This window comes from Anopheles stephensi, chromosome 3, assembly GCF_013141755.1.
Source record: "Anopheles stephensi strain Indian chromosome 3, UCI_ANSTEP_V1.0, whole genome shotgun sequence".
NCBI lineage: Eukaryota > Metazoa > Arthropoda > Insecta > Diptera > Culicidae > Anopheles > Anopheles stephensi.
This window is the reverse complement of record NC_050203.1, coordinates 34,257,790-34,285,526: the sequence shown is the minus strand read 5'-3', so window position 1 is coordinate 34,285,526 and position 27,737 is coordinate 34,257,790. Positions and strand designations below refer to the sequence as shown.

The 27,737-nt window shown below is 49.8% G+C and overlaps 4 protein-coding genes across 21 annotated transcripts; 2 read left to right on the top strand and 2 right to left on the bottom strand.

The window, feature by feature from the left end:
- Nucleotides 1-1,489: 1,489 nt before the first annotated feature.
- On the bottom strand, nucleotides 1,490-8,492 carry LOC118509661 (FAS-associated factor 1). 14 transcript variants are annotated; one of them, XM_036050627.1, is made up of 13 exons: nucleotides 8,023-8,492; nucleotides 7,831-7,961; nucleotides 5,989-6,350; nucleotides 5,552-5,620; nucleotides 5,103-5,478; nucleotides 4,673-5,009; nucleotides 4,175-4,585; nucleotides 3,958-4,088; nucleotides 3,661-3,809; nucleotides 3,441-3,595; nucleotides 3,233-3,369; nucleotides 2,695-3,170; nucleotides 1,495-2,629 (listed from the first exon to the last, which is right to left on the bottom strand). In XM_036050627.1, the coding sequence occupies exons 3-13, from the start codon at nucleotides 6,025-6,027 to the stop codon at nucleotides 2,549-2,551; spliced, it is 2,361 nt and encodes a 786-aa protein (XP_035906520.1). In that variant the 5' UTR covers nucleotides 6,028-6,350; nucleotides 7,831-7,961; nucleotides 8,023-8,492; the 3' UTR covers nucleotides 1,495-2,548. The 14 variants fall into 14 exon arrangements, with proteins under 14 accessions (XP_035906518.1, XP_035906520.1, XP_035906519.1 ...); XM_036050626.1 differs by having other exon boundaries at nucleotides 8,070-8,492; XM_036050625.1 differs by lacking the exon at nucleotides 7,831-7,961 and having other exon boundaries at nucleotides 1,490-2,629; nucleotides 8,070-8,492.
- Nucleotides 8,493-9,926: 1,434 nt separating this feature from the next.
- On the bottom strand, nucleotides 9,927-22,018 carry LOC118509622 (centromere-associated protein E-like). Of its 4 annotated transcripts, none has more exons than XM_036050478.1 (9): nucleotides 21,657-22,018; nucleotides 21,335-21,570; nucleotides 19,675-21,262; nucleotides 16,032-16,202; nucleotides 15,341-15,641; nucleotides 11,728-15,265; nucleotides 10,939-11,519; nucleotides 10,737-10,862; nucleotides 9,927-10,662 (listed from the first exon to the last, which is right to left on the bottom strand). In XM_036050478.1, the coding sequence occupies exons 2-9, from the start codon at nucleotides 21,471-21,473 to the stop codon at nucleotides 10,531-10,533; spliced, it is 6,576 nt and encodes a 2,191-aa protein (XP_035906371.1). In that variant the 5' UTR covers nucleotides 21,474-21,570; nucleotides 21,657-22,018; the 3' UTR covers nucleotides 9,927-10,530. The 4 variants fall into 4 exon arrangements, with proteins under 4 accessions (XP_035906371.1, XP_035906372.1, XP_035906373.1 ...); XM_036050479.1 differs by having other exon boundaries at nucleotides 21,661-22,018; XM_036050480.1 differs by having other exon boundaries at nucleotides 21,836-22,018.
- Nucleotides 22,019-22,577: 559 nt separating this feature from the next.
- On the top strand, nucleotides 22,578-27,078 carry LOC118509788 (cytochrome c oxidase subunit 6B1). Its single transcript, XM_036050932.1, has 2 exons — nucleotides 22,578-22,734; nucleotides 26,551-27,078. The coding sequence occupies exon 2, from the start codon at nucleotides 26,593-26,595 to the stop codon at nucleotides 26,821-26,823; it is 231 nt and encodes a 76-aa protein (XP_035906825.1). The 5' UTR covers nucleotides 22,578-22,734; nucleotides 26,551-26,592; the 3' UTR covers nucleotides 26,824-27,078.
- LOC118509698 (mRNA cap guanine-N7 methyltransferase) lies at nucleotides 22,645-26,545 on the top strand. Of its 2 annotated transcripts, none has more exons than XM_036050766.1 (3): nucleotides 22,645-23,846; nucleotides 23,914-24,165; nucleotides 24,553-26,545. In XM_036050766.1, the coding sequence occupies exon 3, from the start codon at nucleotides 24,574-24,576 to the stop codon at nucleotides 25,978-25,980; it is 1,407 nt and encodes a 468-aa protein (XP_035906659.1). In that variant the 5' UTR covers nucleotides 22,645-23,846; nucleotides 23,914-24,165; nucleotides 24,553-24,573; the 3' UTR covers nucleotides 25,981-26,545. The 2 variants fall into 2 exon arrangements, with proteins under 2 accessions (XP_035906659.1, XP_035906660.1); XM_036050767.1 differs by lacking the exon at nucleotides 22,645-23,846 and having other exon boundaries at nucleotides 23,914-23,930; nucleotides 23,970-24,165.
- Nucleotides 27,079-27,737: the final 659 nt, after the last annotated feature.

The window sequence follows — 27,737 nt, the reverse complement described above, 5'->3', positions numbered from 1 at the left end:
CACAAATTTGAAAGGTTTATGTTGATTTTGATAACTTAATAATTACAAAAAACCCGTTTAAAGTGTATAAACAATAGTAGAAAAAACTAGGTTTGATAATTTGAGTGCTGGAAATGGCTTGAACAACACGTGCAGATGCAGGCCCAAACATATTTTTTTATAGAACTTCTTCTTTTTGTTTCTTGGCGCTATAGCTGTAGGTTGTATAAACCTCGAAAGGTCTCGGTCTGCTAGTTCTGCCATGCTGTCTGACTTGATTTTACCCGTAGCAAGGTAACTATCAGCGCTGCATAACGGGAGGCGGTCTGGATGGGATTTGAACCCGACCGGCGCTGCTATCGCCTTGGCCATCTGACCGCCCCCCATTTGGCAACACAGGGCAAGTTATTTAAATATAAAGACGTTACTTACCATACATTTCATCGCGTTGTTCTGAACCTCTAAGACAAGATCTCTTGAAGGAAATCTCTTGGGCGAAATTTCTTCGACAAGGTCTCTTGAACGAAACTTTTCGGTGGGGGGTTATTTTGATGAAGATTCTTAAAAAAGGTCTCTCAGACTAAGCTTTCGGAAAAGAAATCTGGAACGAGGACCTTTGGACTAGGCCTCTTAGACAAGTTTCTCTGGATGAGATCTCTTGGGCAATCTTTTGGACGACATCTTTTGGACGAGACCTCTTGAACGAGGTTTCTTAAAAAAAGTTTTTAGGACGAGGACTTTTGGACTAAGCCTCTTGGGCGATATCTCTTGGACGAGATCTCTTGGACGAGATCTCTTGGACGAGATCTCTTGGACGAGATCTTTTGGACGAGACCTCTTGAACGAGGTTTCTTAAAAAAAATTTTTAGGACGAGGACTTTTGGACTAAGCCTCTTGGACTAAGCCTCTTGGACAAGATCTCTTGGACGAGATCTCTTGGACGAGATCTCTTGGACGAGATCTCTTGGACGAGATCTCTTGGACGAGATCTCTTGGACGAGATCTCTTGGACGAGATCTCTTGGACGAGATCTCTTGGACGAGATCTCTTGGACGAGATCTCTTGGACGAGATCTCTTGGACGAGACCTCTTGAGCGAGTTCTGTTGAACGAGATTTCTTAAAAACGGTATTTAGGATGAGGGCTTTGGACTAGGCCTCTTACACGAAACCCCTTTGGCGGGATCTCTTGGACGATATCTCATGGTCAAGGTTTCTTGAACAAGGTTCTTAGGACGTGATGTAATGGACGAGGTCTATTTGACGTGAACCTTTGATCATTTGGTCCGGGATTCTTTAAGCAATATCTCTTGAATGAGGATCCTTACCCAAGGCCCCTTTGACGACGAGTTCCAGCGTTATGCGAACAACTGGGGCGACCAGGTGAATGTTACACCTGTTACACTGAACATCGATCCGCTGAAGCAGGTAAAAATTAATCATAAGCCACAAATGTTTGAAAGTTCTCTACGATATCTTTCCCAATGAGAAAAACTTTCATTCCACGACTACTTCTTTTTTTTTTGGCAGATCATTATTATTTCATTTGCTTTTTTTTCTGCGCGATGCTTTGCCATTTCTTACAATGTTGTTGCCTTTCTAATTTGAATGTTTTTTTTTTCTTCTTCACGTATTTCGCGCTGCATGCATTTACACCACAGAGCCCCCCTCCTTTCGTATGACGCGCCCAAGAACTAAATACAGTTAAACAAGAATCTTACTGCCGGATACTACCTGTGCTCGCTTGCGATTCTCGGACCGAACTCTGGTGATTACAAATCAATCAACCATATTATTCGAATCTCTCTATAGATAGATAAGAAGCATCAATCCTATGTATCCCGGCCAAGAGACCTGAGCTCAGGGGGAGGGGAGGGGCGCATACTTTTAAAAGGAAATGTTAACATTCACACACGCACAACTACACACACACACACGCACGCACTCGCGCTCGTTTTTTACATACATAGTTTTACTAAGGAACTGAACAAGAGCTCAGAGCTTGAGAACAAAAGTACCTGAACAGAACCAGAAGAAATAGACACAATTGTAATTGCAAGTGTTACAACCCGTGAACACGGACTTTCACACGGACGCTCACACGCTCGAACCACACAGTACTGCGCACCAAGCAACACGCGAAAAAAGAAACTCATTTAAAATCATCCTAAAACAAAGCCTACATGTTAGAGTGCGGGGCGGCGTATTCTCACGGAGCATCACATCATCACTTTTAGCCATAGTTCATGTGTTATGCGCGTTTTTGAGGACGTTTCGTTTCGTTCGATCAATCAAGTACCGCAACACAATTTTGACCGAAGAACCAAAAGCTAGATAGGAACCGAAAACCCCCATCGGCTAACGGATGGGATCGGGAAACGGAAGGATGTCTGTGTGTGTGTGTGGGCACGATCCGTCGCTTCGTTTCCACCCGATCAAACGGGAGGGAATGGCTGGGAGGGCGCCGGTTGGAGGGAAAAGGGAAGTAGTGGTGATCGAATGCGCGCGGTTGCCTCTCTACTGGCACTCCTTCCTGCCGAACGCTTTCACACTCGCATTGCATGGTGCAAATCATCGTTCCTCGAGGATCAACGTTTCCTGCGGATATAGCTTCAGTTCCTTCAGCGTGCTTTCGTGGTTTAGCGTTGTTAACTGCAAGAGGAGAAAATGCGTATAGTTAACAGCTCTATTAGGACGCTTAAGCGCGCAATACTAACGTCTTTACGAGGCCAGCCTGAGATCACTTTAAACTCATCGATCAGGTACCCCTCGGCGGTGATATAGTTCAGCAGCAGCTCCAGCGGCGTGTCGACGGTAAACTTGCGCTCCAGCATTTCGCCGGCCGGCGTGCGCACCCGGATCTTGGTTATGCTTTCGCCGCTGCTCTGCTGCGGCTCATCCGGTACCGTGCTGCGTGCCTTCGCCCGTATCAGCTCACGCTTCGCCTCGTTCTCCGCCCGTTCCGATTCGAGCCGGCGCCGTTCGGACTGCATCATCATCTCCTTCTGCCGCTTCGCCTCCTGCTTCGCCCGATCCGCCTCGAGACTTTCGCGGTAGGCCGCGTCCTGCTCGAGCTTCACCTGCTCCCGGGCGAAGCGTTCGTTTTCTTCGCGCAGCTCTATCTTCAGCTGTTCGCTGTACATGTCGGACGCTTCCATCAGCTTGGACAGCAGATCATCTACGCCCACATTACCTACGGGAGGAATCGCATTCGACATACACACACACGCATAACTAAACCTTTGCCACACTTACCATAGATCACCTGAAACACTTCGCACTGGCTGCGATTTTTCGATATCACAAGAATGGCCGGTAACCGATCGGTCGGGATGTTGCGCACCGTTATTGAGGCCGTCATGCCCACGCAAGCCGATATTGATGATAAAAACCTGCGAACCGTCGATGAAGCGTTTACTATGAGCACCGTTCCATTTTTTAGTGCTAGACAAGCGAAACTTACATATTTTTGTTACTTTCAAACGACAAATCCCACCCGTACAGGACGAAATGTTCCAGCAAAATCTGGATGATGCTTTCGCAGGCTAGCAGCTGACCGCAAAACACGTTCGTCAGCACGCTTCCATCGTGATGCAGATAGATGGCCAACAGTTTACGCTGCAACAGACAAGCAAATGGCAATGATTGCTACGACTCGGCTGCGATCCTGCGATCACACTTACGTCTCGGGCCGATGGCCGATGGCAGGCTTCCTTCAGTGCATCCTCCAGGCTGCCCTGGAAGAACATCGGGTGCTGCGGTCCGAAGCGTTCGGCAAAGTTCTCCACAAACTGGATGCTGCCAATCGTCTCGTCGTCCACATTGTCCGGTACTGAAGGAGGTTCATGGAACGAACAAATGGAGGAAAGTTAAAACATTACGGCAAACTGAGGTTTAGTGAACGTTGTATCGCTTTGTAGAGGGAAAAGGAATGGAACTCTCCTTCCCCCATTCTACCGAACACTCTCGCGCGTACATACTTAAACGCTTCTGCTGATTTATGATCGGCGTTTCGGTGAAGATGTCATCGTCGTTATTGAAGTCGGACGCATCCTCAAACTCTTCGCCGCTGCTCTCCGAATCGATTGGAATGATCGGTAAGCTGTCGTTGCTGCAAAGGACACACATCAGCACATTAGCACGATTATCGAACTACCGGGCGGCAACACACACACACACAGGGCGGAAAATGCCTACCCAAAGTTCAGCACCGGACGGCTGCCACTACTGCTGCTGTGGCTGTTGTTGGCGCTGGTGCCCGCACTACTGCTGAGCGCGTTCAGCAGATGGCTGCTGCTGTTGCTGATGGTGTTGTTGTTATTGTTGTTGTTGTTGCTTGGCTTGTTCGCTTCGTCCGCGCGCTTCAGCAGCAGATTGTGCTCCAGCCCCAACCCCGACTCGGCCAGCGTCGTGTGGTTGGTAATGTTGCTCGGCCACCCGGACCACACCTGGTGGCGCACCGGGATGTCCGTGATGGTGTACACATGGTTCTTGATCGACAGTATGTCCTGTTGGGCGGGAAAGTTCAGATGCAGCAGCTGGTTTTCGGGCTGAATGTTGATGTGCAGCAGATACATTTGCTGATTCAATGCGGCATGCAGCTCGACGCTACAAGACAGGTAGGACAGACGGGGGTAAAGAAAGATTAGCAACAGATACACATTGCGACGTGGTGTCTGGGGCACCGACACTTACTCAGCATCCCCGAGGTATCCTTCCGGCGTAAGATCGATCAGCTTCAGGTGCACCTCCCTCCCGACGATGTTGAGCGCCTTCAGCGGTGTGCTAAGGTTGGAAATGTCCTTCTGCTTGCCCGGTTCCCATCCTTTCAGCGCCTGCCTACACACCGGTACCCGCGTTTTGTCGAAAATTCTTGCCTTCAGATCACCGATCGTCGCCTGGTTCGATATGCTGATGTGATGATGTTCGTTTTTGAACTGCACGTTAAACAGCACGTCGAGCGGCTTCGTGTCCAGACAGTTGAGGGCGGTACGAAAATCGTGATTGCTGCTGGATCGCGACGAAGATGCACCTAAAACGAAAGCAACCACGTAACAATTAAGCGACTCACGATCTTCTCGCAAGGCTCGTCGTCGCCGGTTATTGGTTTGCGCGATTTTCTTACCAACATCAGAAATGTTAAAAGCCATTCCACTACTGCTACTACCGCTACTGCTACCCCCGCTGTTGCCCACATTCTTTTTACCGGTGAAGTTAATTTTCACCGGTGACGGCACCTTTATTTGATCCCGCACATCCGGCATCGTTTCCTCCAGATAGTTAAGATTATTCCCGTACAGTGCTATATCGGCGCTGGAGCCAGCAAATAAGGCCGACGAGGACGTCGCGGCACTGTTGTTGCTGTGTGGTGTGGTGGTGCTGCTGCTGCTGCTGCTGTTGTGCCCGCCATTACTGCGGGCTCGATCGGTCGCACCGTACGACGATACGGTTGCCGCCTGATGATCAGTCGGATCCTGTGGCAGTACACGCTGTATAGCGGACTGGAGGTGCGGAAAGAAGCCGTTAGCACTAGAGATCACCAATCAACCGCCGCACCGTTTACACCATACTTACAATCAAATCCCAGTTAGATGCTTCAAGGTGGAATATAGCTTCGGCAACATCGTCGATAGCCGTTATGCTCTGTGTGAAAAAGCAAATGGTACACAATTAAATATCAAAGAAAGTTACAACAAATGCAGCACAAAAACACCTCGAGGTAAGAACCAAACGCGTCACTAGACTGGTCTGTGCCGGGGGGAGGGGCGAGGGATGGAGTGTGTGTGTAAAAATAAACAATGCTGACTCGGCGTTGAACGAGTTAAAAGTAGCACAATTTACACACGCTTAATAGACGACTGAAGACAAAGAGGATGACACGCGGTTCTCCGTCTCTCTATACAGCGCACAACAGACCCCGCGACTATCTACTCCATCCCTTACTACGCTTTGTTCGGACCGCGTGGTCGCATTTCCGGCCTTTTCGGTTGGTTTTTCCACCAATCAATTACCTGAAAGTCGGCGAGAATTTCGTCCCGATTTTCGGACATTTTAAGCGGTGCGCTGTAGCCACCAACACCGGGACGCTCCGTTTCCTGGTTCGTTATAAGCACCCGCTGCTACTGCTGCTGCTACTACTGGCCTTATCTTAGAAGATAATTAGTATGGAAGCACTGTTGCTGCTGCTGCTGCTACTACGGCTATTACTACTGCTGGACAGCACAACTACACTTCTTGGGTTCACTTTACGGTGGTTGCTATGGTGTTCTCAAGGCCTTCTCCGGCCGGTAACGACGTTTTCCAATCGCAGGCAAGCCAGTCACCCACAAAAGTTGCATGTACGCAGGACTGCGTCGTCGTCACTCAAAGAACCCTGGCGATGATAATACGGAATAAACGCAAAAAAAAGATTAATTATGGTACCCGGCCGTCGTGTCGTACTACTACTAAAATGTACTACAAATTCACTAAAATGAGTTTGTTTAATTGCCAGCGAGCCACGACAATATGCCAACAACATGTGTGTGTGTGTGTACACAGGAGTCAGTGCAGGCAGGCTTCCTTACGGGATGAACAAGTGGATTCATCGGAAATTCTCACTCTAAACTCCGACCAAGCAGAGGGTGGGTGTGGGCGGTGGGTTGGCACACATCAAACACGTTCTTGACCGCCGACGTCGTCTCGGACTGTTTTTTCCTGCAAGAGCACAGCAGCAATGACTTTGATTTCTTCTTGCGAACAAGAAAATTGCACATTCGAGAGGATGGTGCCGTGTGTGTGTGTGCACAGCTACACACATACACATCACACTAACCCACACAAACACACATGTTTCCTCGAGATGAAGCTGATAGAACCAGACTTTCCGTCTCTCGGTCGCAAAATAGTCGCTTCGAACAAAACGGATAGAAAACAAGATAGAAAGTGTGATTGCCAGCGGAGACGATGTACGTCTCTTAGGTGTGTGATGGTCGGCGACTGCGAGAAAGGGATGCAACATCCGACTGCTTGCTGGGAGGATGAGGAGGAGGTGGTAGAGAGGGTTGTGGAACGAGACGATGGCCACTATTACTACGCGCTATGGTACTGGCTCGACGATGAAGAGAGCATAATTCTGACGCACTGGCTTAGGGAGCGGAAGCGGATGGGGGTGGAAGACGGTGGCAGGGACGAGCAAAACGGGTAGGGGCAGTTGTAATGGAAATTGTTGTCTCATCACCCGTCCACCCACCAAACGAAACCCCACTCCGTTGCTTCTGGCTCGGCAGAATGATTTTGTTTTTCCGTTTTCTATTTAGGGGATGATGGTGTCTGCTCCGTGTACTACTACTCACTACTACTGCTTACTACTACTAATACTACTTCTACACTGCACATGCCCCATCTCACTCTCTTCACTTCCGCGATGGATTAAGTACTAAAAACACGCGGATTGATTTTGACACTTCTGTTTCACGATGGCTCACTGTTTCCCTTTATGGAGCCCTTTGTTTGGGGGAAGGTCTATTGGATCCCTTTGTACTTCGTGCGCTCCTGTTCGTTTCTCCCCCACATACGCAGCACACAGCAGGGGTTGAATTTTCACGTTGTTTGCACCACACTATACACGAGATCATTACGTCTCCGGTGGTGGTGGAGCAGTCGGTTTTGCTCACGACGTTTCGCCGCCTCTCACTCGCACGCCCCGTGCTAGCGCTATCTGCCTTTCACTCACACACTTCTCTTTGTAGTATGCTCGCGTTCTCCCTCTCTTTCTCGCACACCCCGTTCATCCGTGCCTGCTCGGATGCACCTCTTTATCTTTATAGAGCTGACCGAAACTATAACACAAAACAACTCATGAAGGGCTTTACCTGCCTTTCGGATTTCCCTATTGCCAAACATCCGTCGCGCCCATCGTGGTTCCAGGTCTGGCTCAAAACACACCGTCTTTCCCTGGTGCCTATCCGTGAACACAAATCCCCTTACCACTCGAACCTTCTCCCTATCGAAATATGAGGGAATATGTAAATGAAAATGGCTCACAAACGCAACTTATACAGTACCAATGGCTAGTCCGGGATGATATGAAACAAAAGAACAGTGCATTTACCCAGCTTGGCCACACACGGCCAGTTTCGCGTTGTTGTTTGAGGGGGACTAAAAGGTGCACCAGCGCTCGCTCTATTGCTCTGCGCGAACTTCCTCGAAGAAACGACGTGCTGCTGCAGGTTGGTTGGAAACACGCATCACACACACACACACAGCAACACTTAACTCCACACACACACACGCACGCCCGCATGCACACACAGCAACACAAATGATGGAAAAATAATAAACGAAATGTGGCACCGAATTTCGTGAGATGCCAGCCCACGCGCTATGGTATGGAAATTAAGGTTCTGTACGGCAGCGACACGATGGTTTTACGTTCGGTTTTTACTTGTATTAATATTTCACGATCAAGAACTGTCCGTCATGCCCGTGCCTTCTTTACACAATTAACACACACACACACTACACACACCAGCGCGCTGACGGGTTGCGTTGAAGTGACAATACGCGTTTCGCAACTGTTTGTCTCTTTCGGCTTCGGCTCGTGCTGTTTCACTCACATGACAGCTGACGTTTGACGTTTTGCCTTCTTGCGAAGGAAATAATAACAGCAGCAACAACAATAGACCGTTGATCAACACGATCGGCGGAAAGTTATGAGGATTTTTTTAAACGTGAGTGAATAGAGTTTTATAAATATTAAGTAAATAAAATGGTAAAAGTGATTACGAATTTATTTTAAGGCTAACTTAATTAAACATCATATTGACAACTTAATTGAGCTATTTTTAAATGGAATAAGGTTGTGCCCTGAAAGTCTTTTTATCTGACCATGGGTTTATCTTTATAAGATCAACTAGACTTTATTCAAGTGTCGCATATAGGCGACGTTCGTTTTTCTATAATAGGAATGAATTTAGCTCATGTACAGGGTTCCGGATTGTTCCAGATATTCACCACAAAAAGAGATTCCTGGTTTTCTTTTCATATTTTTAAATCCAATTCGTTTCTTTCAACAAAAATATTATTCTTCCACAGCTGTGATTGGTATAGTTTTACTTATTTAATTTATTCCCCACATGCCCATGATCGGCATCGGCATTCTGCTTCTCTCGGAACCGTTCACCGTTTTAAAATAAGTACTCCTTGTTAGAACTATCCAGCAGCTGGTGGACCTAATTCGCTGGATGTGCCGTGGTGGTTCGCAATTTGCGGGTAATCGGTTGGCATGTGGTCCGCGTGGTTTGCGCAAAAACCCCAGAAAGCAGGCTCACGACGAGCAAGACGATGGCCACCAGCTTCATGATGAGAACGGTACACGGTAGACTCCGGTCGATTGTTCACTGGTGATAGTCAATTCCACGACTAAACCTCGCTGCGACCGGATCGATGTGCTAAATATGTGCTGCTTCAAAGACAAATTTTCGAGATGCTGTACTCGATTCGCACATCGCTTCGATCGCAGGCCTCAACGACTGTACAAACAGATCGGTGTACACGGGGCGGGGGGGACCCCGACGTATGTCCACAGTGTTGTGTCACCCTCCCCTTAGTGGAGTTTATGAGTAATTCAAGGAAAAACTTAACAAAATTCTCCTTATCGCTATCAAGGCGTTGTGGGAAAATGTAAAATAATAATGATTTGCTAGGCACCGACGATACCGACGATTAGCAGTTGAGTCCTAAATATTGAACTACGGCTTCAATGAATTGCCTCGTGAGAAAAGGTACAACAGCCAATCGTACAAGGTCGTTAAAGAGAGATGCTTTACAGATTTTCAGCAGATATGCAAACATACAACAACGCTATAGCTATACCGACCGACCGACAGCAGCAGTTGAACACACAACGATATCAGCAAACAGACGAAATTCTCCTTAGTCTGGGTGAAAATGTATCCTTCCAGTGCCATTTTTACAGTTTTCGGTAGTTTTCAATTTTAATCATTAGCACACACCACCAACATATCTATTACAATTTTTACTTTATACCTTTTTCGCCAGCGCATGTACGTGTTGGCGAACACTTGCGTTCATGAAACAGCGGTCGATACACAGTCTTGAATAGCACAATAAATATGTACCCCCTTCCGTTTGCTACCTTTTAACGCTTCTAATCACTGCCTACACGGAGATATAAGGTACAAACAGCCAAACTTTTCTTAATCGCCGGAAGGAAAAGGACTAACTACTTATTTACTACGCACGCACGATGCGCAAAGAGCAATATCGGAAACAGAGACGATATAGCGAGTATAATGGTAGTGCCAAACAGGAAACACGGATTAAATCGGATCACACTAAATTGTCTGTAATATACACTCATTTGTTACACACATCAGCACACACACACGGAAATGCAACGGTACGGGATGTTCCGGTTAATCGGAGAACGGACGGGAGGAACAGGTTGATTTGCTTAAGTATCTAGCAACGAAAGACTTTGCTTTACAATTGTTATGTTTTTACCCCCACGAGACTAGAACAAACTTTAAACGCAGCACCGCGAACGCCACCTAAACGCCGTTCGCCGCCGACCGCTGTTGGCCGTTCAGTTTGTTGGTTTTTTCATTCATCAGCCGGGTCGCCAGTGCCTTGTAGCGCTCGTACTTGTCCCGATACATGTCCGCCTCTTGCCGAGCAGTCGTCTAAAGAGTAGCGATCGGCGGTTACTAATGATCGCGATCGTTTTTTTCATAACTTAATACAAACGCGTACTTACATCACTCTCCGTCTGCAAACCAACGTCCGCTCGCTTCCCTTTCAGCTGGTGCGTACTTTGGTGATAGATCTGGGCGTACCTATTTTCTGCCTCCTTTAGCTGTTGCTTCAGCTGGATACATTCGTTCTGGGGGATAGGGGAGGAAGCAAATAGGTTAAACACGAAGGTGCAACTAGGCGAGCTTACACGCGCGCCTACTCACCTGTATGCTACGGTTCACGTTCGTATTTTCGTTCTCCTTCTCGGCAAGTCCCGCACTCAGGCTGGTAATCTTCTCGTTCCGTATCCGGCACAGTTGCTTCATCGTTTGGTACTTGTCGTTCAGCTTCTCGTACTGCTCCTGCTGTTCGTCGTACCGCTTTTGCAGTGCCTTCAGTTCCTCACCGCCTGCCAGCAATCCATTGCGGCCACCGCTGGACACGATCGAGACGGATACGGCGGCCGAACACGACGGACTAGTAGCGTCGTTCGGCTGGTACGCCTGTACCGCTTTATCGCAGCGTGCGTTCTGCTGTCGGCTGTGCCGCATACACTGCGTGCAGTGCCGTTTGCGATCTTTCCTTTCCCGGTCGAGCTCCTCCAGTACCGCGTGCAGCTCGTGCTCGATCGTGCACCGTTCGCGGTGCTGCTCCTCCAGCTTTCGGCGCATTTCCGTAATTTCGTTCTTGAGCGGGTTGGCGGACGTGATGAGCTTCTGCGTGTTTAGCTGACAGTCCTTCAGGGTAAGCTTGTTGCGCAGCTCCTTTATCTTTTCGTTCATCTCCGAACAGGCACAATCGGCAGCTAGGGCAAAGAGAGAGAGAAAAAAGCAAAACGCTTTGTGAACTTGGTTTGATCTGCAGTAACTGCCCTTCGCTCGTAGGCTGCTGCTATGGCCCATACGAGCAACCGCAAACCGTTTGGGAGGCGAGAAGAAAAAAAACCCCCATTGCATACATTCAGGCGTTCGGGTAAACACCCACAAAAAAAAAAAAAACGTCACGATACTCACAGGTAGGATCCGTCATCGTGGCCATTTCCTTGCTGTTGAACAGCAACCCGCGCCGATCGTCGTGCGTGCTCTGCCGGCGGGACTTCCGCTCCTTGTCCGTGGTGCGCCGCAGCTCGTCCACCTCCTTCGTGAGCGACTGGTGCTTGAACCGCAGCTGATCGAACGCACGCTCCAGCGACCGCTTCTGGTGTACCGTTTCCTCGCGAACCTTCTCCGAGTCCTGCACCTTCCGCTGCAGGTGGTCTATCTCTTCCAGCTTCTCGTTGAAGCTCGACTCGTGCCGCATGGTCGACATCTCCTCGCGAAGCCGCGCAATCTCCGTCTCGAGCCGCTCCAGCTCATCCACGCGCTCCTGCAGCTGGCGCCCCTTGAGACCATCGATTTGGCGCGCTTCGTTCAGCTGCTTTAGCAGATCTTCGTTCTCGCGGCGCAGCGCCTGTGCCACGCGCCCGTCCCCGAGCGAAGGACGGCCGGTGGCCATAAAGCTTTCGAGCTCCTTCTGTTTTTCGCTAAGCTCGCGGCGCAGGTTAGCGGACACCTGGCACTCCTGTTCGTACCGCTCGTGGGCCAGCTTGCTGTCCAGGCTCTCCACGTCGCACTTAAGACTCTGCAGCTCGCGCTCGAGCACGTCCCGCACGCTGGACGACTCCTCGATGTCCAGCTCGAGCCGTACGCGCGCGGCCAGACTCTCCTCTAGCGATGCCTTCACCTCGCGCAGCTCGCCGCACACCTGGTCGTGTTGTGTTTCGAGCTGGCTCAGCTTGCCTTCGAGCTCCGCCAGTTGGCGCTTGAGCGCGGCGATGGTGTCTTCCTGCTCGTGCTTTTCCCGCACGAGCGTATCGATCGTTTTCCGCTGTATCGCCTCGTTGCTGTCCATTTGCTCTTCCAAGTTAACGATCTTGGCGGACAGTTCCTGCACCGCTATGGTCAGATCGCTGTTTTCCTTACGCAGCTCGTCGAGCAAGGCTTCCTTTTGCTGCTGCACCGCTTCCAGCTCGGCGGTACGCTTTTCTTTCGCATCCAGTTCCGTGTGCAGTCGATCGGTTGCCTCCTGCAGGCGTCGCTTCTCATCCTCAAGCGCACCGATGGAGCAGCGTAACCGTTCCGTCTGCTCGTTGGTCGATTGCAAGCGCTCCTTTTCCGTGCGCTCGCTCGCATCCCGACGCTGCTTCTCCTCGAGCAGCTCGGTACGAACCATCTCCAGCTCGGCACGCACCGTCGCCAGATCGCGCTCGAGCTGGGCCATCAAACGTTCCGATTCATCGCGACAGGAGCGTAACTTTGTCAGCTCTTCCTGGTCGACGCTGTGCTGCTCTAGCTGCATCTCAGCTCCATCGAGCTGCTCCTTAAGCAGTGCTTCATTTTCGCTTATCAATTGCGATACGTTCGATTGAAGTGAATCTAGCTCCTGCTGTAGCGTTGCATTTTTCTCCTGCAGTTCACGCTGCTCCGTACGGAGCGTGTCCAGTGCGGTGATGTGCTTGCGCATTTCCGCTTCCCGTTGCTCGAGCTGCAGTTGAAGAGTTTGCTGCACGGCACCGCACGCGGAATGTTCTTGCTCGAGCAGCGCTTTGCCGTCACGCTGCTGATCCGCCACCTGCTTCAGCAGTTCGATTTCCTGTTCGAGCTTTTGCTGCGTGGCATCGAACGTTTCGCGATCTTGCTTCTGTACAGCGGCGAGTTGAGTAACATTTAGCTCGGCAGCTTCCAGCTTACACGTGACGCTAGTCAATGCGCGCTCTTTTTCTCTCAACTGTTCGTTAAGTGTTTCTTTAGCTTTCACTAGCTCCTGCACCAACGCATCCTGCTCCTCGGAATCCTTATTTTCCTTTTTAAGCATTGCACACAGCTCCGTGACGCTTTTCAACTCGCGCTCCAATTCGGTCCGTTTGTGTTCACCGTCTTGCCGCTCGTGCTGGTGCTGCTCCAACATTGCCGCCTGTTCGGAACGGGCCGTTTCCAGCTTATCCTCCAGCGTTTGAATAGTTTTCTCGGCGTTTCGTAGCTCTTCCCTACAGCTAGCTTCTTGCGTCACGATCGTGTCCCTTTCCTCCGTGAGCTGGGCGAGTAGTGCTTTGCTGGAGCATTCCATTTCTTCTCGCATCCGGTTAAGGGAGTTCGATTCCCGCTCGGTTAGGGTACGGATTTCCTGTTCATGCTGACTAATCCTCGCCTGCTGCAGCTCCTTAAGCTGCTCGATCTCTTCCAGTAACGATTCTTTCTCGGAGCGAATTTGCCTATCTTTTTCGGCGCTCAACTCTACCAGCGACGCTTGCAGCTCATCAATCTTTTGCAGCAGATCGTTGCGATCTTTCGTAATGAGTTGCTTCTCCTCGGTAAATCGTTTCAATTGCTCCTTCTGTTCTGTCTCTACCGATGCGTGCTTAGCTTGCCACTGTTTCAGCTCCTCTTCCAGCTGCTGGACGCGCAGATCAAGCTCATCCTTTAGCTGTTGCAGTAGTCTGTGCTGCTCCTGCTCTTCCGATTCTTTTGTACCACTTTCGAGTGCAGAGTTTTGCTGCTGCTCCTTTCGCAACAGTTCCAACGCTTCCGCCAGTCGATCGTTTTCTACCACAAGCAATTCTTTGTCCGTTCGCTGTTGGCCGATTTCACCTCTCAATTGTTCGTGCTCCTCTTTCAAGCGTTCCAGTTCCTTCGTTAGCTTATCCTTTCCGAGGGCAGCCTCTTCGTACCGTGCCTTCGCTGCACCACATTCCACCGACAGCTTCTCCTTATCCGCCTCGATCGTATCCACTGCCGAGGCATGCTTTTCAATCGCGGCTTGCAGCGAATCACACAAACGCTGCAGCTCATCCCGCTCGGTGGTAAGCTTTTGGAGGGATTCGCGCAGCGTAACCATTTCACGATCAAGCTCGGCCCGTTGCGCTTGCGCCCGTTCCTCCTGTTCCGCCTGACTCTTTTTCAGCAATTCATGCTCCTTCCGAAGGGTTTCGTTGTCCTGCATTTGATCCATCAGCTGCGTCGAAAGCTCGTCATATTCGGACGTTTGTGCCGTGTACTTTGCTTTGCACTCTTGCAGCTCTTGCTCCAGCTGGCCGATGGAGGCGTACTTGCTGTCGAGCTTTGATTTTAGCTCGCTCAGCAGCACATCGCTTGCCTCCTGCTGGGAGCACTTTTCCTGCTCGAGCATCTGAATGTTTGCCTCGAGCTGTTCGACAATCGCCACCAGCTCCTGGATGGTTTTCTCCTCCCCCAGCATGGTAGCATTGGTGCCATCGATCGCCCCACCATCACCACCATCGGTTGTTTGATTTGCATCGTAACCGTGCGGCGGGTGCGGCGAGCCGTTTACGGTCGTTTCCTTTTCCGACCCAGGGTCTTGCGATAGCAGCAGCTTGCGCAACGAGTTCACCAACGACTGAGCCACGTCCTCTGCCTGCACGGGAGGCGTTTGCTGGTACTGGAGCACGGCTTGCCGGACATGGTCCAGCTTGCGCTGGTGGTCGAGACAGGAGGATTTCAGTTGCTCGATCTGCTTGTTGCATTCTTCCAGCTGTAGCGTAAACTCGTAGTTTTGCTGCAATAGAAAGGGACGATTGGTTTTAGCTTCGCCTTTCGGCTTACATCACCGCCATCATCACCACCAGCTTACCATTTCCAAACGCTTCATTTCTTCGCGCTTTTGATCGAGCTTAAAACTGTCCGAGCCATTGGCTGACAATCCGGACGCACTGCTGCGCGCCTCCTGCAGCGATTCTATCAACTCTTTCTCGCGAGCCTCGGCACGCTGCCGAAACCGCTCAAACTCAAACTCAATGCCGGTGAGCTGATTGCGATGCAGTTCTGCCTCGCGTACTGCTGCCTGGCGCTCCTTAGCGGCTGTAGCGGAATCGTTTGCCGCTTGCGTTGCCGTGGCCTGCTGGTGCTTGAGTTCAATCTCTAGATGGGTGCATCTGCAATCGGAAAGTAAGGAAGCGGGATTAGCAAAACCGGGGTAGGGAATAATGCAGTGTTCCAGTCGATTGCACATTGGATTTTTTTCATTGTGAAAATATGATCTTTAGCTTGTACTACTACTACGCAGCAAGGGTTTTGATTTGCTTTTAAAATGATTAGTTTTTTAGCTTTGCCAAGCAGAAACCTTCAATCGCATTAGCCCGACCAGAAAGAGATACGGCTGGCGATACGGTCAATTATCACCTCACAGCGCGCTGGTTTGATTTACTATTTTGCCACTCACAAAACACCTTGCACCTCGATTGACCAGAGCATCGTAGTCCAATGGCTAAAGATTTTGAAAGATTGCGCGAATAGTTCGTGAGTGGACTCCAAACCGTTCTTACCGTTCCTCTAGCTGCTCCAAGCGTTGCTCCTTCTCCTCGAGGCTGTGCTTCAGGTCCGTCAGTGCTGCCTCACTGTTGGCAAGTTCCTGCTTCAGGTGTTGCGTTTCGACGACGTTTTCTAGCTTGGTAAACTCTTGCAGCTCGAGCAGTTCCTGTTCAAGCTGCCGGCATCTGTTGTGAACGGAGGGACACAAAACGATTAATAAATGCACAACAACAGTATAGAAAATGCCTCCAATGGGAGGAAACGAAAGATCATCGAGATTCGAGACCATTGACCCTGTGGCATATCCGTATGATGTGTTGTGATGCAACATCGATACCGATCTCCCTCTCACTTACAAATCCCGATGCCTGCGGGAACTACTGGCAGTAGGGTGAAAACAAAAAGGGGATCTTGGCTTGGCGATGCATTTTTCTCTCGCACGCACAGTCATGTTGTCGCGCCCCAAAATGAATCGTTTCGGGGGTGGTGTGCATTTTTCCACCGAGCAATCCCTCACCGGAGTGTACCAAACACAAACATTCCCCTAAACCGGACAGAGCCACCGTATATGTACAACGAGCATGCGAGAACAACCCCGGGCTCTGTGAACGTGTTTGAGTGCAGTGGTTTGAATCGGTTGTGAATGTTTGTGTCAACATTCCGCATTCTTCTACGTCGGGTGGTGTCGTCTAACGTCTTGGACGTTTTTCCTACTTTTTTTGTTTTGGAGTGATTGAGCAGCAAAAGACGCAACGTGTCGTCGTAGAATGGAACCTGATAAATCACCGTTTTATCTAGCTGACGACAATGCATCAGAGCGTGGTGGGTGGGTGGGTGGGTGGCGGTGTTGATAATAGATCACGGGACATTATCACAGTTCGTGTTCCTTTTTTTTGTAGCCAAAATCAGTCAACAAAACTTGCCAGATGCATTTTCGGTAGCTCGAATGGGAATAAATCACCGCTCCACTCACCAGCTGGTAGGTGGTGGCGGGCCCGATAACGACAACCTCACCGAGCACCGATCGCTTCACCGATCGTTGTTGTGTGAACACTGCGCGAAACACGACCTGCTTGCCTTTACGCCTTCACAAAATAAACAAAACCGTCCCGCAGCAGCACGTCCCACCGTGCAGCAGTATGTGGGTGCACGCGCACGCTGTGAGTGAACCCGCGCGCCCCGATTGCGTTCACCTTCGATCGCGCTTTTCGCGACACTGACATGCGTTGCCAACGCGCGCATCTCACTCAAGTCCGGCGGACGGATCAGGAGTGAGCACGGGAGAGAGAGAGATGTTTCAAAGAGAATGATGAAGTGAATAAATTAAACTCACATTGGGTGAGAAAATGCTACATGCGGAGTGCATTTTGCAGCGTGGAAAAGTGCATGTCGTGCATGCCAGATTTTTTAGGATAAGCCTATTCCCTTTGGCATTTTAAATTTGGGAAGCGTTTCTCACTAACTCAGGTGATACTCTGGATGTACAGGTTGTACATTTCTTAACCTACTAACGATATCCATGCGCCGTTCCAAGGAGCATAACATTTGTTGATCAACTATGCTATCTACTGTAAAACGGTTCTCCACGACAACAAGAGCAGCAATTTTAGGGACACACACATGTTCCATGAATATGGGCAGTTCTTTTGATACCATCATGGTCCTATATATCGCAACATTCAGAAACAGTACATACTAATGTGCCCATGACTGATCAAGCAAAAGGATAAAAGAATGATAGTCTCAAACTAATGAAATAGCATCTTGTCCCATACGTTGAAGAGATAGTTTGAAATTATGAGAGATAATTTCTCAACGAAAAATGACTGCCTGACTAACCAGATCTTCACGATACGCCAAATCTTGGCAAAAATGAAGGAGCAGCAGCCCCACGCTTTAAAAAAAAATCCAACGCAGTGAGCTCTGTTGGAATTCCGGCCAAGCTTACCTGGCTTGTACGAATGACAATGGCCATTCTATCACATGCCAGATAAAGGTGGATGGAAAACTCTCAGAGCGCTAGAGAGGGGCCGAGGACCATCTTCTTCAAGTCTATCCAGATACTGGCATAGGCTGATGACATAGACATGCTTGGTCTGAGGCTCTCCTATGTAGCTCTCGGGAAGCTTACCAAACAATCCCTTGAAAACCTTGCGTCGAAGATTAAAGAGGCGAAAACCAAAATGATGATGGCACTACCTGCGGTCCTGCCATCAAACACTGATTTGCGCAGGGGTGATGTACAGACAGGTGACCGCACCTTCGAAGTCGTCCAAAACTTCACCTATCTGGGGTCAAAAGTCAGCACCGACAACAACATTGATGTTGAGTTATGTCGCAAGGTTGCTGGCTGCCAACCGTTCATACTACAGCCTGAGGAAACTTCTCCACTCTAAATCGCTGCCGTGACGGACGAAGCTGGGACTGTACAGAACTTTTATAGTCCCCGTACTCACATACGCCTCTGAGACATGGACTCTGTCCAATACTGTCGAAGCCCTCTTAGCCGCGTTCGAGAGGAAGATGCTCAGAAGGATTTTTGGCCCCGTATGTGTGGAAGGACAATGGAGGAGCCGCTACAACGATGATCTCACCATCGTGCAGCGAATTAGACTCGCCAGGCTCCGGTGGGCTGGCCATGTCATGAGAGTGACACCGGACGACCCAGTCCGTAAAGTCCTTTTAGGCCGTCCACACGGACAGAGGAGGCGTGGTAGGCCCAAACTGAGATGACGTGATGGGGTTAATGCGGCCTCCAGAACGGTCGGGATAATCGTTTGGCAGACGACGGCGCTGGCACGTGTGCGGTACAGAGGATTGTTGCAGCAGGCCAAGACCGCAAAACCAAGTTTAATTGGATTGACTAGTTCTTCACTTCGTACGAAACATCCTTCTTCACTTGATTTTAACTAGCTGAAAAGCCTGTCCTGCCTATAGGGGAAAGGTTCAAAAAGGATTTGACTCCGATCCGCTAAGAACACGTAACCGAGATAAATTACAGTTGCAACCTCCAGCAAACGCGCACTGGCCCAATACAAGCCTGCCCGTACCACAACTCACGGGCTCAATCCGAACTTCTTCTAAAATTCATCTAAAATTAATTCCCGCACCCTATTTTCCTTTTAAAGGAACAAAAAAAAAACAACAATCGTAATCCCTCAAATGGCAGTCTGGCCAGCAAATAAACAACAATCCGGTATCAAAACTCGTGCGTTCGCCTGCCGGCACCCAACAGTACGTACAGTACATAGGGCGGGGAAGCGTATTTTTAGAGACGCGTAAACCTTTTCTCCATACGCGATGCCGAGCTCGGTGCGCGTACCACCAGACCAGATCATCATTGCGGCAAATGCGACGACTATTGCGACCATCAAATATTATTTTCAGCACTGGATCTATTTCAAGCCACCACGGGACCCACCACAAACGCACGGCAATCGCACACGAATCGTCAAACTTTATGTGGCGTTTCTGGTCCGATTTCCTGCGTTCAGATGGCTGGGGAACCGTGAGGAAATGGGTAAAGATTTCCATTGAGTACTAAAATGCTATACGGATGTACAGAAGCAACGTTTCCTGTGATGAAATCCAAACACCCATTCCCTCTAGGTCGAGGTCAAGGCGTGCGCACACACACAAACAAACAAACACACTTACCGCTCCTCGTAATTGAACTGTGGCGGTGAATCACCGGTAGACGATCGACGCTTTCTCCGCAGGCTCTTCGGTGTGTGTAGCTCCCGTTCCACGGTGGACAGCGGTGATAGGGAAGCCTTTCCGAAGCTGATAAGCTCACCCGGCACAAACTCATCACCTTCCGCAAACGGATTAAGGAGTCCGTTCGGTGATGTCGATCGAACCCGGCGGGCCAACAGGTCCCTGTTGTCCAACAGCCCCCGATAGTCAATGTGCGGTTCATCGTTGCCCATCAGGGCGAGCGTGGCGGAGAATGCTCCCCCGTCGACGGTGGTCCGATTATCGTTCGGCACAAGCTCCTCATCGGCCGACATCGTTCGAATGGCAATCTGCGGTGTGGCACCGTTTATCGTCACGAGATACTGGCCACCGGTCAGCACCGACGACGGTGGTCCCATCAGCGTACGCCCTTCACCCATCACGTCCGGTGTCGGCCGGTGGGTGGTGGCCGCTAGCCGGGGAATTTCCGACGTCGATGGACACCACGTTCGGCGCCGTGCATTATCCGTCAGCGCCAGCTGTGCTTGGTTCGAGTTGATGAACTGGTTCGTGCGCAGCGTGATCGCGTTCTGCAGCTCCATCGTTTTAATCTTACTGTTCTTGTTCTGCTCCGACAGGAGCATGTTCTTCAGCCGCTTGATTTCCCGCTCGAGCCGCTTCGTCATGGCCGCATCGGTGAGGATTTCGTTCACCTTCGGCTTGTTGCGGATGGTTTTGGCTCGCATCGCGAAGCTCAGCGTGTAGTACGTTTCGTCCACCACGGCTGGCGTGATGTTGCAGATCATGGAGGTGACCGCATTGCCACCGAGTGACGCTTGCAGGATTCTCGTCAGCTTCGAATCGCGATAGTTGATAAACTGTTTGTCCGGGTTTTCGCTCAACTTTTGTATCACGCAGCTGAGCGACAGGAGACTCTTGTTGATGCAGACACCCTCCTTAAAGCGAGACCCGGTCGCTCCGGTTTGGTCCGCCCGCTCGCTACCGGCCAAATCGACCAGATTCAGAATCCCGATTTGTACCGCCTCATTATCGAGATTGCCGTCCGCGCTTGCCGCACTGATGACCCTCGATTCGATCGTAATCCGGAAGATCGTGTGCGATCGGCTGGACCGCTCGTTCATGTTCGTTTCGCCAATCTTGCGCGCCTTGTTACCATCGTCCACGTGCTGTATGATCTGTTCCGCACAGTTCGTGATGCATTCCTTCGAGTTTACCGACACATCGCCGCACTGGCTCTCGACAATCTTCAGATTCGTGTTTGCCGTGTTGAGCAGATCGTGGATCTTTTCGTTGTAGATCTCGATGAAACCGACGCGAATCAGAAACTGCCGTTCCTTGATCTTGGTGATTTGCTCGAAAATTTCCCTGGCCGTCAACGGTACCACACCCGGTTCGCGATCGTTCCCGATCATGGTGTACGTTTTGCCGGATGATGTCTGACCGTACGCAAATATCGTCCCATTGATGCCGTTCAGGGCAGATAGAATGACCGGACGGCACACGGTATCGAACAGCTCTCGGGTGGACACGGTTTCATCGAAGATGTGATCTAAAATGGTGCAGCGAAGAAAAACATTAGCAAAGCACGCTTCAAATTGCTGGCGTGCGGCGAGCAACTTACCAAACACGAACGGATCGCCATTGCCATCGATGGTTGCGATCGTGTTATCCCGGATGCGCCATTGTGATGTTAGCTTGCTGTCCTTCTCTCGTTTAATCAGTGGACGCACTTTTATCGAAACCTTCACATTGTCCGACATGGTGTGTAGTCGGGCTCTTGAGGGCTTTTAAGATGAATAACTTGCTAACGCTTTACTTTAGCTCGGACGCCCTACTCTCATAGTATGGACACATACACTGGAATCGGGATAAAAGGGATACGATTAAACTGCGTATCTTTCACCTGAACTGTACGTAGCCATTTTATAGAGGAAAACACGCACAGACAATTAAACGTAACCTGCCGAAGGCCGACAGCACGAAAATAACACTAATAAACAAATCTGCGCTTTCGATGCCGGTCTAGTGGATGAGCCTTTTTGCACAACCTATTTCGGTATTTACATGGACACTTTTCATCAATTCGTCTTCAACAAATGCACTATCCCGAATGTGTGCTTACCATAGAATGTAACAAAACCATAACCTAGCACAAATTTGCACTAACAAAACTTAAATTCACAACAACATAAAACACTCTCACGCACGCACGTAGCAGACGCAATCCTTTGTTGGCTGCTGTTGCTCAAACGATACCAACGGAAATATGTTGTACAAATGCTGTGAAAAATCCGCTATCGCTGATGGGAATTGAATTGAATTTTGAATGGAAAACGATAAGTAAGCTGGCAAGAAAGTTTGTGTGTCATTAGTTTTGTCAAGCAAATCGCGCTTGTTTAAAATACAAAGTTGAAGGATTCATATATAGTTTTAAAATAGTTTAAAGGTAAAAGAGAGTTTAAAATAATATTCACATTTAATAAAACACTTGCCTTTTAATTATCTAATCGAACGTTTAATATAAAAAGTTCAAAATGTTATTTTTTGAGAAACGCTTGAAAGCAAGAATGATATAGATTAGGTGTGAAACGATCAGCTGAAAAGGAAAGAGATAGCTGACCAATGTCAACAATTGAAACGACCAGTTTGGCAAATTCAGAACGCTATTCTAGCAAGAATTCTGCAATGATTGTAAGGGAAACTTAAGAAACAATGAGACTTATTTGAAAAAAAAAACATTAGCTGCAGTTGCAAATAAATGCTTGCAGCCCAACTGGAATATCGCTGCACACTCTTTCAACCGTCAGCACGTGTGACAGGGAGGCAAGAACATGCGTTTGAAACTATCTCGCCTCTACGCACCTTGGTTGTACCGTCGCCATATTGAAAAATCCATCAGCCTTTTTCTTCATCCGTCATCCGTGCCTGAGCAAATCGCAACTCGTTCGTAGCAAGAAGTTGTGTCTTCATCGTCGAAGCGAAAGAAAAGCGCCCGGTGGTTTTGACCCTTGCTAGCTCCAGGTAATTGCTCCGCTCAATTCTTCAAAAGAAACAAACAGCTTCCGGTGTGTGCACTATTTCCTCCCAGTATTCTGGGACAGAAGGAGAAAGATACGCAAGGGGTTACAGTATAGGAGAAAACGCAAAGCTTAGCCCCGAGAGGGTGGTTGATGGTGATGTGATCGGTGGAATGGAGAGAAGACGAAAAAATCTTACGTACATCTTTGTTGTGTCGCCCATTTTCTATGGGGCAGGCCTCGTAGTGTTGCAGACCATGATCCTGTGCTATTGCGAGTGTCGATAGATGAAGCGGTGGTGCAGGTGCGGCGGGCTACTCCATGCGTGGCCTGGCCGACCCTCTTTGACAGCTACCCCGTGTGTCCCGGGTCTTCCTTGTGGGATGAGGAAAAGAAAAATTACATAATTTGTGCACTGCGGGAACGGAATGGGGAGCTTAAGCGTGTGACCTTGCTGTGGGCCGTTCCAAAAGTGGTTCCGTATGTAAACGCCATCATTTGGAAGCACCCAGCGGATGCTATGTTGGTTCATTTTTTAACATTAAAAATGATTCTAGTTGTTGCTATGGTTATGTAAGTTGCCTTGAGCTGAGCTGTTGTGGGGCACCAAAACATCGATTCGGCAAAAAAACAGGTGGAAAAGTCTTTTGAAAGGGATATTCTCTGTCGCGGTGGGATCTTTCTCTAGCTTGGGGGATACAACATTTCAGCGGCCAACAGGAAAAAATGGTTTTAAAGCAAATATTTAGGATGGAATGGGCGCAGAGAGAGAGCTCAACAACGCTACACACGCCAGTCCAGGCGTCCCAATGGAACTGCTACCGTCGTCGAACGCTGGTCTCGTCTCTTGAAACGTCGCGTTAATCCTGGTGTGTGCCTGCATCCAGCATGTCCAAGCACAGTGCGCACATCGCATCGTTTTTACACCCACGAAAATAGAGGCGAGAAACGCATAGCCCGTGCCGGGGTGGTGGGTGAAAAGGGCCACTAGGAAAAGAATGGGTCCTTTAAACCCGCCCCTTCCTCCCTCCATAAGTTGCATGTGCCGCGCAAAAATGCAACGCTCGGACGCGCGCTCCCTATTGTTCTACGACTCTAGATCTGAAAATCCCGAGAGTAATTATTTGCTGTTGCCCAAAACCATATTCGAAGAAAAATTCACGTTTCAGTAAATATTTTTCAGGCAACCGGCCAAATAAAGCACGCCGCGAGCAGTAAACAAAGCGCGGGCCTAATAAGAACAGGAGACAGAGAGCAAGCGAACAGAGCGGGATCTAAGAACACGAGCCCCCCTCCGTCGTTCCTTCAGACCGAAAGGATCGCCGCACTACGCGCTCAAAGGCCGGCCGGGGTGTACAACGTTCCCGAGACAACACCAACCAAGAGCCAGTGTTGGGGTGTAAGAGCCAGCACCTGCAACACAAGCAAGCAAAGAGTAATGTAGTTTTTATCCCATTTTTCCTACTATCTATCTTACCTGTTAACTATGTACTTAAAATTTGCATTTCACACACACTCACATTCATACTTGACGGTAAAGTAATTGAAACCCCACCCCGCTGGGTCAAAGCTATGCCCAAACGCGGTAAATGATAGCTAGTGATCCGGTACAAAACTTGCATTTGCCCTCTAGCGTTTGCCACTAGCCGCGGTTGAGTTGGTAAATCTAGAGGGTGAACTGCATCGATTTGGTCATGGTCGATTTTGAAACCCCCGTACCGGACCGCTTTTCCGGGGGTAGATTCCAAGCGAGGAGGAGGCGAACGATCGCTTGTAGCATTCTGTAACTGGCGCTTATCGGTAGTGTACGCTACTCTTCCAGGATTCCGTCCCTTCCAACCCGATGCCGGAGGAAGACGAAGAAATGACCCCCGGAGGTGGGGGTAATGGTGCCGACGGTAGCAACGAGCATCAGCAACTCGCCCAGAAACATGGCAGCCGCAGTGCAGCAGACCGTAGTAGCTATTATTCGAGCTCCGGAAGCCGGGACCGTACCGACAGTCGTTACGATGACGATCATTACCATCGGTCCGGGCGAGATCGCGATCGGGACCGAAGCCACCGTGAGCAGCGGGATCATCGCGACCGGAACCGTGATCGTGACCACCGTGATCATCATCGGGAGCATGGTGGCCGGTATCGGGAACATTACCGTGATCGGGATGATTATCGGGAACGCCGCGATAGACGTAGTCGGTCGCGTTCGAAAGAATCACGGTCGCGGGATCGTGATCGGCACCGGTCGCAGCGCGGCGACGATCGTGACACGCGTGATGCTTCCCGTTCAGAGCGCACCACCGTACAGGATCGTCTATCGGCGGAAATTGAGCAAGAGCTGGCAAATCTGCGCCGGCAGCACGATCTGAAGGAAGCGTTAAAGAAGCTAAATCACGACGCGGGAGACGACAAGCAGAAAGCTTCCTCCCACAGTGAGGCAGACAGCCCGGATGAATCGAAACCCGCGCGTCGGCGTGATATACCGCTCGTCCCAGCTGCACATTCCAGACACTTTGGAAAACAGAGCACATCCAGCTTTTTGCCAACAAATTCCTCCACCCAACCAGTGGAATATGTGCCGGAAATTCAAACCGAAGCGGAGCGGATCGAGTTTCAGCGCAAAATGCAGGAAAAGCTGCAGCAGCACCTAGCCGCCGAGGGTAAACTGTATCCGCCGCCAGCGAAACCACAGCGTGATGCGCCGGCTCCGGTGGCGATGACCGGGTTCGCTAACGACGGATCATTCCTGGAAATGTTTAAAAAGCTTCAACAGCAGCAGGCTGCTGCCACCGGAACCGGTACAGTGGTCGCACCGATGTTACACCCAGCAGCAGCAACCGTTGGGATCGCTGCCCCTGCTGCTGCTGCTGCTACTACTACTGCTGCTGCTGCTGCTGGCGTTACACCGATGATGGTTCCAGTCGCCGTGCCAAGAATGCCAATAGCAGCCGTACAGAAACCAGGCACGTTCAAAATCGGTTCCAGCACTGTACCCGGAACGGCAGCCGGCGTAACGCAGATCGTGAAACCATCTGCAATAGAGAAAGAACCACCGCCACCACCGTTGCCCGTCTTTGGGCGGAGGCGTGGCGGTAAGATTCTCAAGACGGGACTCGTGAAGAAGGTTCGCCCGATCGAAGAATCCACAGCGGAAACGCCAAACGATGCCTGGACGCTGTATCTGCAGGAGGTGAAGAAGTACAAGAGTGCTTCCTGCGATGCGGACTCGAAAACGCGTCCCCTGGTCAAATAAGCATGAGTCGCGGGATGGGCAGGACGTTGGGACGAGCAGTGTATTAGTTGCTTTTTTCTGTTCGGTCTGTGTTTGTGTGTTGTGTCCCTAGAGCAAGGAGAACCATATTTTTGGGGAGGACTATTTTATTTATAACAAATATGGGTGTGATAAGTATTTTTCGTCTTGCAGTTGCAGTTTTGACTTTACTAGCTACTCCATTGCGCCAAGCGAGTGCAGTGAAGTGTGAGATACTACTGGGAAACAGATTCCAATTGCTGTTTTTTCTTGCTCTTAGATCTGTATATAATAAGTTATCTAAGATACTGTATTTCAACTATCCTATCAGCAATGGGAGGGTGGGCTTTCACTATTTACGCCCACCTGGAATGCTATCGTTTTCCGGTGATAGATGAAAGTGATAGTTTGCACTTTATGAAAACAGTATAAAGAGGAGAGTTCGATTTTGGGATAGGAAATAGAGCGCACACGGTTGTTTAAACCCCCCCCTCTGTATCCTCCCTGCTTTCTGGGAGGCTTATACAAACAAAAACAAACCAAAAGCTTGACGATATTTTCTCTGGAATCTAGTGTTTTTCGCGTCTCCGACCGACAACAGCAACCAGCGGCGTGATGGCGTACGAACCGAAGACGGCCCCGTTCGATCCCCGTTTCCCCAACCAGAACCAGACCAAGTACTGCTACCAGAGCTATCTGGATTTCCATCGCTGCGAGAAGGTCAAGGGCCAGGGCGACCAGGTATGCAAATACTTCAAGAACGTCTTCTCGTCGATGTGCCCCAACTCGTGGGTTGAGAAGTGGGACACCCAGCGCGATGAGGGTACCTTTGCCGGTCGCATCTAGAAAGGTGTGCGTCGCAAACGAAGATCGGCCGAAGCGTCCCGCACTGTTGCGTGCAGGAGCAAGAAGCGGATAGTGATAGGACGACGGCTGAATTCTTTGCCCGCTCGCCCACTGCTTTGCTAGTAAAACCATCAGGAGTAAAACCAATTCAACCCCACAAATCCGGAAGAATGTGGCGAAACGCACGTGCGATAAAATTTAAATACAACCAATATTAAACAAACAAGAACAAGAGAACTGTACCGTTAAACACTAGACCGAGGGGTTTTGTAATTAAACATGCGTTACTGTGAAAGAAAACGGCTCTTTCCTTCGTATTGGGTTTGTATCGGCTTAAAAGGACCATGAGTTAAACAGTGATCTTAATTAGCAAGCATGTAAGATTCGGAGGATGGAAAGAAATAACTGTGGAGGCTACTACGGACGGTGTGCAGTGCTAGGTGAGGGTGTTGAACATGCCACCGGGGACTGAGGCAAGGGGGTCGTCTTTGCTCTCCTGTTTAATGTTCAGCTTCGACATCAGGAGCAGTTTCTCCAATTTCTTGGCTTCACGGATCACATCGACATCATCGATCGGACATCTGCGGTGGTGTGCGAGGCGTACACTCAACTCAAATGCGAGGCCGACAGGATTGAGGATTGAGGATCAATGCAACGAACACAGAGTACCTGCTTGCCGGAGTACCCCTGACCCTGATCGGGCACGACTCGGACGGAGAATATCGGTTGACGGCGACGATCTTGAGTGTGTCTACTACGGGCTTCACAGACTCCAGAGATCCAGAAGACTCCTGCAACGAACGAAATGCATGCACGGTAGTGCTCTAAGGGCACGAATCCTGAACTACGCTACTGGAGGACACCAATACACTCGCCATCTTCGAGTAGCGGGTGCTACGGACTAGCTTTGGCGG